Source organism: Oncorhynchus mykiss, chromosome 3, assembly GCF_057628025.1.
Source record: "Oncorhynchus mykiss isolate SJ-2025 chromosome 3, ASM5762802v1, whole genome shotgun sequence".
NCBI classification, from domain to species: domain Eukaryota; kingdom Metazoa; phylum Chordata; class Actinopteri; order Salmoniformes; family Salmonidae; genus Oncorhynchus; species Oncorhynchus mykiss.
This window is the reverse complement of record NC_143024.1, coordinates 17,494,240-17,507,500: the sequence shown is the minus strand read 5'-3', so window position 1 is coordinate 17,507,500 and position 13,261 is coordinate 17,494,240. Positions and strand designations below refer to the sequence as shown.

General features: G+C 47.1%; 1 protein-coding gene across 2 annotated transcripts in view; it reads left to right on the top strand.

Moving 5' to 3' along the window:
- Positions 1 to 7,590, top strand: part of LOC110535663 (cadherin-17) — a 27,843-nt gene extending 20,253 nt beyond the window's left edge. For both annotated transcript variants that reach the window (XM_036966983.2, XM_036966990.2), the window contains exons 11-19: positions 3,843 to 4,043; positions 4,147 to 4,223; positions 4,555 to 4,743; positions 5,288 to 5,532; positions 5,626 to 5,762; positions 5,871 to 6,095; positions 6,197 to 6,307; positions 6,403 to 6,519; positions 6,782 to 7,590. In XM_036966983.2, coding sequence (XP_036822878.2) covers positions 3,843 to 4,043; positions 4,147 to 4,223; positions 4,555 to 4,743; positions 5,288 to 5,532; positions 5,626 to 5,762; positions 5,871 to 6,095; positions 6,197 to 6,307; positions 6,403 to 6,519; positions 6,782 to 6,867 — 1,388 coding nt within the window. In that variant the 3' untranslated portion in view covers positions 6,868 to 7,590. The remainder of the gene's footprint in view (positions 1 to 3,842; positions 4,044 to 4,146; positions 4,224 to 4,554; positions 4,744 to 5,287; positions 5,533 to 5,625; positions 5,763 to 5,870; positions 6,096 to 6,196; positions 6,308 to 6,402; positions 6,520 to 6,781) is intronic.
- The last annotated feature ends 5,671 nt before the right edge of the window (positions 7,591 to 13,261 follow it).

Sequence of the window (13,261 nt, the reverse complement as noted above, 5' to 3'; positions counted from 1 at the left end):
ATGTTTGAAGTTGGTGAGGGAGATAAAAGTCTCCAACTTCAGCGATTTTTGCAATTCGTTCCAGTCACAGGCAGCAGAGAACTGGTACGAAAGGCGGCCAAATGAGGTGTTGGCTTTAGGGATGATCAGTGAGATACACCTGCTGGAGCGCGTGCTACGGATGGGTGTTGCCATCGTAACCAGTGAACTGAGATAAGGCGGAGCTTTACCTAGCATGGACTTGTAGATGACCTGGAGCCAGTGGGTCTGGCGACGAATATGTAGCGAGGGCCAGCCGACTAGAGCATACAAGTCGCAGTGGTGGGTGGTATAAGGTGCTTTAGTGACAAAACGGATGGCACTGTGATAAACTGCATCCAGTTTGCTGAGTAGAGTGTTGGAAGCAATTTTGTAGATGACATCGCCGAAGTCGAGGATCGGTAGGACAGTCAGTTTTACTCGGGTAAGTTTGGCGGCGTGAGTGAAGGAGGCTTTGTTGCGGAATAGAAAGCCGACTCTTGATTTGATTTTCGATTGGAGATGTTTGATATGGGTCTGGAAGGAGAGTTTAGAGTCTAGTCAGACACCTAGGTACTTATAGATGTCCACATATTCAAGGTCGGAACCATCCAGGGTGGTGATGCTGGTCAGGCGTGCGGGTGCAGGCAGCGAACGGTTGAAAAGCATGCATTTGGTTTTACTAGCGTTTAAGAGCAGTTGGAGGCCACGGAAGGAGTGCTGTATGGCATTGAAGCTCGTTTGGAGGTTAGATAGCACAGTGTCCAAGGACGGGCCGGAAGTATATAGAATGGTGTCGTCTGCGTAGAGGTGGATCAGGGAATCGCCCGCAGCATGAGAAACATCATTGATATATACAGAGAAAAGAGTCGGCCCGAGAATTGAACCCTGTGGCACCCCCATAGAGACTGCCAGAGGACCGGACAGCATGCCCTCCGATTTGACACACTGAACTTTGTCTGCAAAGTAATTGGTGAACCAGGCAAGGCAGTCATCCGAAAAACCGAGGCTACTGAGTCTGCCGATAAGAATACGGTGATTGACAGAGTCGAAAGCCTTGGCAAGGTCTATGAAGACGGCTGCACAGTACTGTCTTTTATCGATGGCGGTTATGATATCGTTTAGTACCTTGAGCGTGGCTGAGGTACACCCGTGACCGGCTCGGAAACCAGATTGCACAGCGGAGAAGGTACGGTGGGATTCGAGATGGTCAGTGACCTGTTTGTTGACTTGGCTTTCGAAGACCTTAGATAGGCAGGGCAGGATGGATATAGGTCTGTAACAGTTTGGGTCCAGGGTGTCGCCCCCTTTGAAGAGGGGGATAACTGCGGCAGCTTTCCAATCCTTGGAGATCTCAGACGATATGAAAGAGAGGTTGAACAGGCTGGTAATAGGGGTTGCGACAATGGCGGCGGATAGTTTCAGGAATAGAGGGTCCAGATTGTCAAGCCCAGCTGATTTGTATGGGTCCAGGTTTTGCAGCTCTTTCAGAACATCTGCTATCTGGATTTGGGTAAAAGAGAACCTGGAGAAGCTTGGGCGAGTAGCTGCGGGGGGGGGGGGGGGGGGAGCTGTTGGCCGAGGATGGAGTAGCCAGGCGGAAGGCATGGCCAGCCGTTGAGAAATGCTTGTTGAAGTTTTCGATAATCATGGATTTATCGGTGGTGACCGTGTTACCTAGCCTCAGTGCAGTGGGCAGCTGGGAGGAGGTGCTCTTGTTCTCCATGGACTTCACAGTGTCCCAGAACTTTTTGGAGTTGGAGCTACAGGATGCAAACTTCTGCCTGAAGAAGTTGGCTTTAGCTTTCCTGACTGACTGTGTGTATTGGTTCCTGACTTCCCTGAACAGTTGCATATCGCGGGGACTATTCGATGTTATTGCAGTCCGCCACAGGATGTTTTTGTGCCGGTCGAGGGCAGTCAGGTCTGGAGTGAATCAGGGGCTATATCTGTTTTTAGTTCTGCATTTTTTGAACGGAGCATGCTTATCTAAAATGGTGAGGAAGTTACTTTTAAAGAAAGACCAGGCATCCTCAACTGACGGGATGAGGTCAATGTCCTTCCAGGATACCCGGGCCAGGTCGATTAGAAAGGCCTGCTCACAGAAGTGTTTTAGGGAGCGTTTGACAGTGATGAGGGGTGGTCGTTTGACTGCGGCTCCGTAGCGGATACAGGCAATGAGGCAGTGATCGCTGAGATCCTGGTTGAAGACAGCGGAGGTGTATTTGGAGGGCCAGTTGGTCAGGATGACGTCTATGAGGGTGCCCTTGTTTACAGAGTTAGGGTTGTACCTGGTGGGTTCCTTGATGATTTGAGTGAGATTGAGGGCATCTAGCTTAGATTGTAGGACTGCCGGGGTGTTAAGCATATCCCAGTTTAGGTCACCTAACAGAACAAACTCTGAAGCTAGATGGGGGGCGATCAATTCACAAATGGTGTCCAGGGCACAGCTGGGAGCTGAGGGAGGTCGGTAGCAGGCGGCAACAGTGAGAGACTTATTTCTGGAGAGAGTAATTTTCAAAATTAGTAGTTCAAACTGTTTGGGTATGGACCTGGAATGTATGACATTACTGTATGACATGTATGACATTACTTTGCAGGCTATCTCTGCAGTAGAATGCAACTCCTCCCCCTTTGGCAGTTATATCTTGATGGAAAATGTTATAGTTGGGTATGGAAATCTCAGAATTTTTGGTGGCCTTCCTGAGCCAGGATTCAGACACGGCAAGGACATCAGGGTTAGCAGAGTGTGCTAGAGCAGTGAGTAAGACAAACTTAGGGAGGAGGCTTCTGATGTTGACATGCATGAAACCAAGGCTTTTTCGATCACAGAAGTCAACAAATGAGGGTGCCTGGGGACATGCAGGGCCTGGGTTTACCTCCACATCACCCGCAGAACAGAGAAGGAGTAGTATGAGGGTGCGGCTGAAGGCTATCAAAACTGGTCGCCTAGAGCGTTGGGGACAGAGAATAAGAGGAGCAGGTTTCTGGGCATGGTAGAATATATTCAGGGCATAATGCGCAAACAGGGGTATGGTGGGGTGCGGGTACAGCGGAGGTAAGCCCAGGCACTGGGTGATGATGAGAGAGGTTGTATCTCTGGATACACTCTGGCTGGTGTTAGGACTGTGTTGAGGCTGGTGTTAGGACTGTGTTGTGACTGGTGTTAGGACTGTGTTGAGGCTGGTGTTAAGGACTGTGTTGAGACTGGTGTTAGGACTGTGTTGAGGCTGGTGTTAGGACTGTGTTGAGGCTGGTGTTAAGGACTGTGTTGAGACTGGTGTTAGGACTGTCTTGTGGCTGGAGTTAGGACTGTGTTGAGGCTGGTGTTAAGGACTGTGTTGAGACTGGTGTTAGGACTGTGTTGAGGCTGGTGTTAGGACTGTGTTGAGGCTGGTGTTAAGGACTGTGTTGAGACTGGTGTTAGGACTGTGTTGTGGCTGGTGTTAGGACTGTGTTGAGGCTGGTGTTAAGGACTGTGTTGAGACTGGTGTTAGGACTGTGTTGAGGCTGGTGTTAGGACTGTGTTGAGGCTGGTGTTAGGACTGTGTTGAGACTGGTGTTAGGACTGTGTTGAGACTGGTGTTAGGACTGTGTTGAGACTGGTGTTAGGACTGTGTTGAGACTGGTGTTAGGACTGTGTTGAGACTGGTGTTAGGACTGTGTTGAGACTGGTGTTAGGACTGTATTGTGACTGGTGTTAGGACTGTGTTGAGACTGGTGTTAGGACTGTGTTGAGACTGGTGTTAGGACTGTGTTGTTATATTAAAGGTATGTGTGTTCAGAGCTGAAGCATTCTAATAGTAACTCATATAACTTGTATGATTGGTTCCTCTGGGTTCCAGGCAGCCCAGTCGGACATCTGATGGTGCATGATGCTGATGATGACAACACACCCAACGCACTGCTCTCCTATTCATTGGTGACCCAAACCCCTTCCTCCGTCTTTACCATCGATGGCATCAGCGGCCGCATCCAGACCAAGCAGATGCTCCAACGCAGAGATGCAACAGAGTACCACCTCACTGTCAGAGTAAACGACCCAGGTACATGCACACACACACACTTGACCTTTGTCTAAAAGTTTGAACAGCACAGACACGTGTTTGCTTCAATGGGCCCTCATATACTGTTGTGTGTCTTCGTCAGGTTTCAGCACAGAATGTAAGGTCCTCATCAAGGTTATCGACATCAACAATGAGCTGCCCATCTTCGAGATGAATGACGTGAGACATACCTGAGACACACCTTAGTTTCATAGATGCTTTAGTTGGTATGGGTTGTTGACCTGTGACCTTTAATACTCTCTCTCTTTCTCTCTCTTTGTCTCTCTTTCTCGCAAACATTCTCTCTCCCTCTCTCTGTCTCTCTCCCTCCCTCTCTCTCTCTCTATCCCTCTCTCTGTCTCTCTCTCTGTCTCTCTCTCTCTGTCTCTCTCTCTCTGTCTCTCTCTCTCTCCCTCTCTGTCTCTCTCTGTCTCTCTCTCTCTCTGTCTCTCTCTTTCTCTCTCGCTCCCTCTCTGTCTCTCTCTCTCTGTCTCTATCTGTCTCTCTGTAGTATGGTAGTCACAACCTGTCTGAAGACACAGCTCTAGGCCACACCCTCCTGACAGTGAAAGCCACAGACGCTGACGACCCTGGAACAGGAAGCTCCCGCATCGAGTTCCACATAACCGCTGGCAACGAAGATGGAGTTTTCGCCATGGAGACAGACGACAATGGGGAGGGCAGGCTTGTTGTTGCTAAGGTAACTTCATACTGGAAAACACCTACGAAAGGTCAGATTTTGATAGGTGATGATAAAGATGATAAGCTGATCCTAGATCTATGGTTGTATTGATTATTAAAGGAAACGTCCACCAGCAGGCTGAAACAAACCCACAAAAACGCTTCCATTTTGCTCTAGAATGCTCACAGACCTCTCTCTCCCTTCCTCCCCATCTGCCTCCCTCCCCCTTCCCCTCCCCCTCTCTTTCCCTTCCTCCACCCTCCCTTCCTCTCCCCACTCTCCCTTCCTCCCCCTCCCTTCCTCTCCCCTCTCTCTCACTTCCTCCCCCCTCTCTCCCTTCCTCCCCCCTCCCTTCCTCCCCCTCTCTCTCCCTTCCTCCCCCCTCCCTTCTTCCCCCTCTCTCTCCCTTCATCCCCCCTCTCAACCTTCATCCGCCTCTCTCTCCCTTCCTCCCCCCTCCCTTCCTCCCCCTCTCTCTCCCTTCCTCCCCCCTCAATCTCCCTTCGTCCCCCTTCTCTCTTCCTCCCTCCCCTCTCTCCCTCCTTCCCGCCTTTTTCTCCAGCCTCTGAACTATGAGACTGCTTCCTCCTATAAGCTACAGATTGATGCTCGTAACCCAGAGCCGCTGGTGAGCGGTCTCGAGTACGGCGCTGAGTCGTCCGCCGTGGTCTTGGTGGCGATCAGTGACGTTGATGAGGCTCCAGTGTTTGACATGGACATTCTGGATGTCACGGTGCCAGAGGACACCAAGGAGGGAGCTACGCTGCTCAAAATAGACGCCAAGGACCCAGAGGGAAAAGAGATACTGTAATCACATTATTTATGAGAGGGACTGATGTTGTATGTGTGTTATGGCTCTGATAGTGTATATTTTGTGCTCTAACTGTGTGTGTATTGTAGGTTCAAGATGGAGGGAGACACTAAGGGTTGGTTGGAGATTGATCCTGCTACTGGAGAGATAAAGATAAAGAATAAAGCTGTGCTGGACAGAGAGATGGTGGAGGCCTTCCAATTTACTGTTGTCGCCTTCGAGAAAGGTGACGAACAGACATATGTATATTTCGGATACTTTTTTGACCCACACACTGCCAGTTTGAGTCCAGGTTAGAGAATATCCATAATGAATAATATCTCTCCACCCCCAGCCAATCCAGAGCTGTCCTCAGAGCGCGAGGTGTCTGTGAGGCTGCTGGATGTGAATGACAATGTCCCCAAGCTGACAGAGAACCAGGCCTTCATCTGTGTGAAGAAGCCCCAGCCTATAGTCCTGACGGCCCTGGACGCGGACGCAGACCCCTTCGGAGCACCTTTCACATTCAGCCTGGCCCAGGGCAAGAAGTCCCCCAACTGGGACCTAAGCGCTGTGGACGGTACACATTTGTTAGACAAGACTACATCTCCTAGAGATCCTGTCGATTAATATGCTCCCGTGCTGATGTGGGATTGTGTCTCTTCCCTTGGTTTCCTGTAGGTACGTCTGCTAAACTGACCCTGAAGAAATCTCCCAGCGAGGACAAAACCTTCCTAATCCCCATCAACATCAAAGACAACGCTGGCATGGGCATCACACAGAAGTTTGAGGGTGAGTGGTTACAGCCAGCTGTGTGTGATAGCACCCATCACACACAAGACCATGTAGCTGTGAGTGGGTGTCTGATGTGTGTGTTCTCCCTACAGTGCGAGTGTGTAACTGCACAGAGCTGGGATACTGTTTCACCGAGCCGGGCGTTCATGCAGGGGTGTTAGGAATGCCCACCACCATCGGAATCCTGGCTGGAACTGTCGGATTCATCGGTGAGTAACAGGCGCTGTTGTTCACTGGTGTTGTTGCTATGCACTGCACTTTAAGGGAAGAGGGCGGAGTGGTACAATCCAGGAACTAAGACCTAACGGTAGCATAAAACGTATTGTTGTTGATAGTTTTTCTGGTTCTTTTTGACTAATCTCTCATGGACAGACTAATCGAGTATCTAACGCAATTATGCAGGATTTTAGTTCTGGGTTTCCGATAATATGTTTTGACTGTTATTGACGGGTGATGTCACTTCCTCCCTAGCCCTGGTCCTGATCATCGCTTTCCATCGTATAAAGAAGGACAACCAGAAGAAAGCCTTGCTGGGAGAAACGGACGCCATTCTCTAGAAACATATGAGATAGCATGTGTTTGTTTAATTGTTATATTTCTGAAGAACAGATCTACTTTGATTGGTTGTATGCACGTTATAAATACTACCTGGTTTCGTCATAATCATGCGCTCATGCAGCTCAATAACTTATTTCCCTTGTCAGTGAATTTTGTCTGTATTTAGAATTTAGACTGTCCATTCTCAGCTAGTGTGTCTTGACTGGCTGTGCACTGTGTGTGACGGTTCAAACACTCCATTTCAAGCTGCTTGCTGTAATTGTGTAGTCTGTTGCTCAGAGACTTTAGTTCACTGTTTGCCCCTGACTGTTGTTTGTGGTTGATACTGTCTTTATACTGATACTCCATGATGTTTTTTTGATGAGGCCTGATATTAGTGAAGATGCTAGCTAGCCGAAGGTTAAATTAGGACGGTTCCACCACTTTAGAATGGGAGAAAGACTGCCTACAGTAAAGAGTAGAAATGACCATGGAAAAACAACCGATGTTGGAGACAGTTCCAACACCTGGTTTTAATTATATTTTAGTTTGTTTTGCAGTCAAAGATAATAGTTCCAGTATAGTTTTCGTTTTTCAGTTCACTCAATTGTTTTTCCAATTTTTGTTTTTATTTAATTTTCATTTCAGTTTTCATTTACTATTATAACCTTGGTGTGTGCAACACAGTAATGGAGAGAGGAGTGGGGAAAATGTCTGTCTGAATAAAGGCTATCTGGACCTACTGCTTTTGAGTAAAATGGTGTGCTTTGGTCTGAGAGAGGAATGGAATATTATGTGTATGTGTGTGTGCTTTGGTCTGAGAGAGGCATGTAATATTATGTGCATGTGTGTTTACTTTGGGCTGAGAGAGGAATGTAATATGTGCATGTGTGTGTGCTTTGGGCTGAGAGAGGAATGTAATTTTATGTGTATGTGAGAAGGTTGTGAGAGGAATGTAGGTGCGTGCTTGTGTATGTTTCTGAAAGGTGAGTGATGAGGTAACTGTATTAACCATTAAAACTTCTCTACTCTGGTCATAACTGCAGAGAAGTCCGCCATGTTGATTGTACAGCAGCAGCTTTTTATACCTCTGTGAAAAGGCTTCTGATGAGGAACATTCATTATAGGTGGTATTTAAGTGGTATAACACCTGAGAATGAATGCATTAGTTTATGTAGGTCTTTCTCCTTCTGCTTGTTTTTGTGTCTACCTGTCATTCTGTCCTCAATGCTACTGAGCTGAATGATGATGACTCGTCTCAAGGAGAGAGAGAAAGAAAGAGAAATAAAGAGAGAAAGAGAGAGGGGGATAGGGAAGAACTGAAGAGTTGTCTTAATGGTACTGGGAGAATGAAAGCGAATTATCTCTCTGCAAATGATTTCACAGCTATTCTTTCAAAATAATGTTTATTTATTGTAAAGACACATACTGATGTAATCAGTTAATGGGGGCACCTGTCAATGATTTTAGAGGTTGAAATAATTCTGATTTAAATGGTTTCTTTGTCCAGATCCTTCTACACTTGTAAGATATCCAGACACAATGTGTGTCTGACTACCTCCGGAGGTGGGCAGGATGATCTGATCACAATGTGCCTTTTGACTGTCTAAAAATGTGGGCACAATCAGAATGTGGACAAGATCAGGACAAAAGACGCAAGTTAGAACCATGTATAAACGGGCCTAGTGTGTGTGTGGAGACAGAGCGGAGTTTAGGTTTCAGAGCTCATAAAATGCATCTAAGCATCAGACAACTTTTATTGTTTACCCCTGGGTCCACTCTGCTCTCGTAACCTGGTAACGCATTCCACAACAACAGACCCTAACACACCCACCAGAGAGACATAGAGACAGAGAGACGCGAGACAGAAGAGATGAAGAGATAGGATGTCGTTACTGTTACAAAACACAAATGTATACAGGTCAGTGTGTGTGTGTTTGTGTCATCACAGCTTCTCATGACCATCAACTGACCTCTGATCTCTCCGCCCATGCAACACATATCACCAGAACGGCCCTTACAGGGGTGTCCTTTAACTGTGTGTGCATGTGCATGTGTGTGTTTTTGTATGCCAGTTTGTGTGTGTGTTACAAATTCCTATTCAACTTAAAAAATCTAATGTAACACCATCAACACGCTGTTCAGCAAGACACAAAATACTGTTTTGCGAGGAAATGAAGGCCTTTTAACATTGACAATAGAGTCTACATGTTTGTTTTGTTTATGTTTCACAGGAGTTTAGTTTTTCAGAACAAAAACACAACACGTAGCTAACAGGGTCCATGTCCTCATGTAACTGTGACACGGCCAGAGGAATTCCTGTAAAGACATTATAAACACAAGTGACAAGCAGTGTGTGTGTGCAGAGGGGTGAGCCAGGGGACAAGGATGTGACATAACAGGAAGAGCCTCCCCCACCCCGTCACCATCACTGTTCCACAGGGAGATAGCAGTGTGTGTGTGTGCAGAGGGGTGAGCCAGGGGACAAGGATGTGACATAACAGGAAGAGCCTCCCCCACCCCGTCACCATCACTGTTCCACAGGGAGATAGCAGTGTGTGTGTGTGCAGAGGGGTGAGCCAGGGGACAAGGATGTGACATAACAGGAAGAGCCTCCCCCACCCCGTCACCATCACTGTTCCACAGGGAGATAGCAGTGTGTGTGTGTGCAGAGGGGTGAGCCAGGGGACAAGGATGTGACATAACAGGAAGAGCCTCCCCCACCCCGTCACCATCACTGTTCCACAGGGAGATAGCAGTGTGTGTGTGTGCAGAGGGGTGAGCCAGGGGACAAGGATGTGACATAACAGGAAGAGCCTCCTCCAACCCGTCACCATCGCTGTTCCACAGGGAGATAGCAGGATAACGCAGGTCTCATGAGAGAAAGGCTCACGCACACGGAAACAAGATGATGTTTACTATTAGTTACGCACGAAGAGGTGTCAGAGCGTGGAGTCTGGGCTGTGTAGACACAAACCTTAAGGTAAACTCTGATCTGTGATCAGTAAATAACCTCCCAGTTGTGCGTTAGTGAGTGATGGTGGAGCGATCTCCTTCAAGTGTTCCCGGAGCAACACCCACTCCTCCACTCCTGACAGGAAGTGGTGATGCTTGAGCGTTCCAGAGTGGAGCATCTGTTTCTGTGACTCAGTCCTTCTCAGACACTCACACTGGAGGGCCACAATCCAGAATCACATTGGATCCCAGCAGGGAAGATCTGGAGCGGTAACACAGGGGTCAACACAACCTTCTACTACTGGGCCTATTCTTGTCCACCAGCCACCTCTCTATGTCTGATCTACTGTTGATGCCATTGTTATTTACCTGGGGACAAGGTCACCAAATGCCAGACTCGTGTGATGACTGAAGCTCTGAATGGGTGTTGATTCCTATCAACTCAATAAATAAACATCACATTAAATTGTATTTGTCACATGCAACAGGTGTAGACTAACAGTGGAATGCTTACTTACGGTTCCTTTTCTAACAATGCAGTTCAATTACTTTTTTATAGAAAGTGACACGAGGAATAAATGAAGAACATGGCTCTATACAGGGATTACCAGTACATGGATTATACAGGGATTACCAGTACAGAGTTGATGTGCAGGAGTAGATAGAGTTGAAGTGGTAAGTTTACATACACTTAGGTTGGAGTCATTAATACTCATTTTTCAACCACTCTACAAATTTCTTGTTAACAAACTATAGTTTTGGCAAGTCGGTTAGGACGTCTACTTTGTGCATGACACATAATTTTTCCAACAATTGCTAACAGATTATTTCACTGTATCACAATTCCAGTGGGTCAGAAGTTTACATACACTAAGTTGACTGTGCCTTTAAACAGCTTGGAAAATTCCAGAAAACTTTGTCATGGCTTTAAAAGATTCTGAGAAATGATGTCAATTAGCCTGAGTTAATTGGAGGTGTACCTGTGGATGTTTTTCAATACCTACCTAACTCAGTGCTTCTCTGGTTGACATCATGGAAAAATCTAAAGAAATCAGCCAAGACCTCAGAAAACAATTGTAGACCTCCACAAGTCTGGTTCATCCTTGGGAGCATTTTTCAAATGCCTGAAGGTACCACGTTCATCTGTACAAACAATAGTACGCAAGTATAAACACCATGGGACCACGCAGCCGTCATACTGCTCAGGAAGGAGACGCGTTCTGTCTCCTAGAGATGAACGTACTTTGGTGTGGAAATGTGCAAATCAAGACCAGAACAACAGCAAAGGACCTTGTGAAGATGCTGGAGGAAACCGGTACAAAAGTATCTATATCCACAGTAAAACCAGTGCTATATCGACATAACCTGAAAGGTCGCTCAGCAAGGAAGAAGCCACTGCTCCAAAACCACCATATAAAAGCCAGACTACAATTTGCAACTGCACATGGGGACAAATATCGTACTTTTTGGAGAAATGTCATCTGGTCTGCTGAAACAATAATATAAATATTTGGCCATAATGACCATCGTTATGTTTGGAGGAAAAAGGGGGAGGCTTGCAAGCCAAAGAACACCATCCCAACAGTGAAGCACGGGGGTGGCAGCATCATGTTGTGGGGGTGCTTTGCTGCAGGAGGGACTGGTGCACTTGACAAAAAACAGATGACATCATGAGGGAGGAACCCTGACCTCAAACCCATAGAAAAATTGTGGGCAGAACTGAAAAAGCGTGTGCGAGCAAGGAGGCCTACAAACCTGACTCGGTTACACCAGCTCTGTCAGGAGGAATGGGCCACAAATTCACCCAACTTATTGTGCGAAGCTTGTGGAAGGCTACCCAAAAAATTTGACCCAAGTTAAACAATTTAAAGGCAATGTTAACAAATACTAATTAAGTGTATGTAAACTTCTTACCCACTGGGAATGTGATGAAAGAAATAAAAGCTGAAATAAATCATTCTCTCTACTATTATTCTGAGATTTCACATTCTTAAAATTGGAATTTCGTGGTATCCAATTGTTAGTAATTACAATCTTGTCTCATCACTACAACTCTCGTACGGGCTTGGGAGAGACGAAGGTCGAAAGCCATGCGTCCTCCGAAACACAACCCAACCAAGTCGCACTGCTTTTTAACACAGCGCGGATCCAACGCGGAAGCCAGCCACAATGTGTCGGAGGAAACTCCTGGCGACCTTGGTTAGCATGCACTGCGCCCGGCCCGCCACAGGAGACGCTGGTGCGCGATGAGACAAGGATATCCCTACCAGCCAAACCCCCCCTAACCCGGACGACGCTAGGCCAATTGTGTGTCGCCCCACGGACCTCCCGGTCACGGCCGGCTGCGACAGAGCCTGGGCGCGAACCCAGAGTCTCTGGTGGCACAGCTAGCGCTGCGGGTAGGTTGAAACGTCTTAAATCACCTCGGCTACAGAGAGTGAAATCACACAGTTGTCCGGAACAGCTGGTGCTCTCATGCATGGTTCAGTGTTCCTTGCCTCGAAGCGAGAATAAAAGGCATTTAGCATGTCTGGTAGACTTGCGACGCTGGGCAACACGCAGCTTGGTTTCCTTTTATAATCCTTGATAGTTTGCCAGCCTTGCCACATCCGTCAAGTGTCAGAGCCGGCGTAGCAGGATTGGATATTAGTCCTGTATTGATGCTTTGTCTGTTTGACGGCTCGTCTGACATCGTGGTGGGATGTCTCCTTGAAAGCGGCATCTCTAGCCTTTAGCTCAGTGTGGATGTTGTCTGTAAACCATGGCATCTGGTTGGGGTATGTGCGTACGATCACTGTGGAGACGACGTTGTCGATGCAATTATAATGAAGCTGGTGACTGATGTGGTAAACACCTCAATGTTATCATATGAATCCCAAAACACAGTCCAGTCTGTGGTAGAAAAACAGTCCTGTAGCTTAACATCTGCTTCGTAGTAACACTTCTGTACTGAGGGTGTCATTGGTACTTCCTGTTTGAGTTTTGCTTGTAAGCAGGAAGCAGGAGGTTATGGTCTGATTTGCCAAATGGAGGGTAAGGGGGGGCTTGTATGCGTTTTTGTGTGTGGCGTAAAAGTGATATAGAGTTTTGTCGCCTCTAGTTGCACAGCTGACATGCTGGTAAAAATGAGGTCAAAAGGATTTCAGTATTCCTGTGTTAAAATCCCCAGCCACGAGAAACGCCACCTCTGGATGTGCATTTTATTGTTTTGTTATGGCCCTATAGAGCCCGTTGATTGCAGTCTTAGTGCCAGCATCGGTTTGTGGTGGTAAATAGGCAGCAGCAAAACATATAGATGAAAACTCTCTTGGTAAATAGTATGGGCTATAGTTTATCATGAGGAACTTTAATTCAGGCAAGCAAAAACTCGAGACTTCCTTGACATTACAGATTGTGCACCGGCTGTTGTTAACAAAGAGACACACCGCTACCTTCGTCTTACCCGAATCAGCCGTCCGT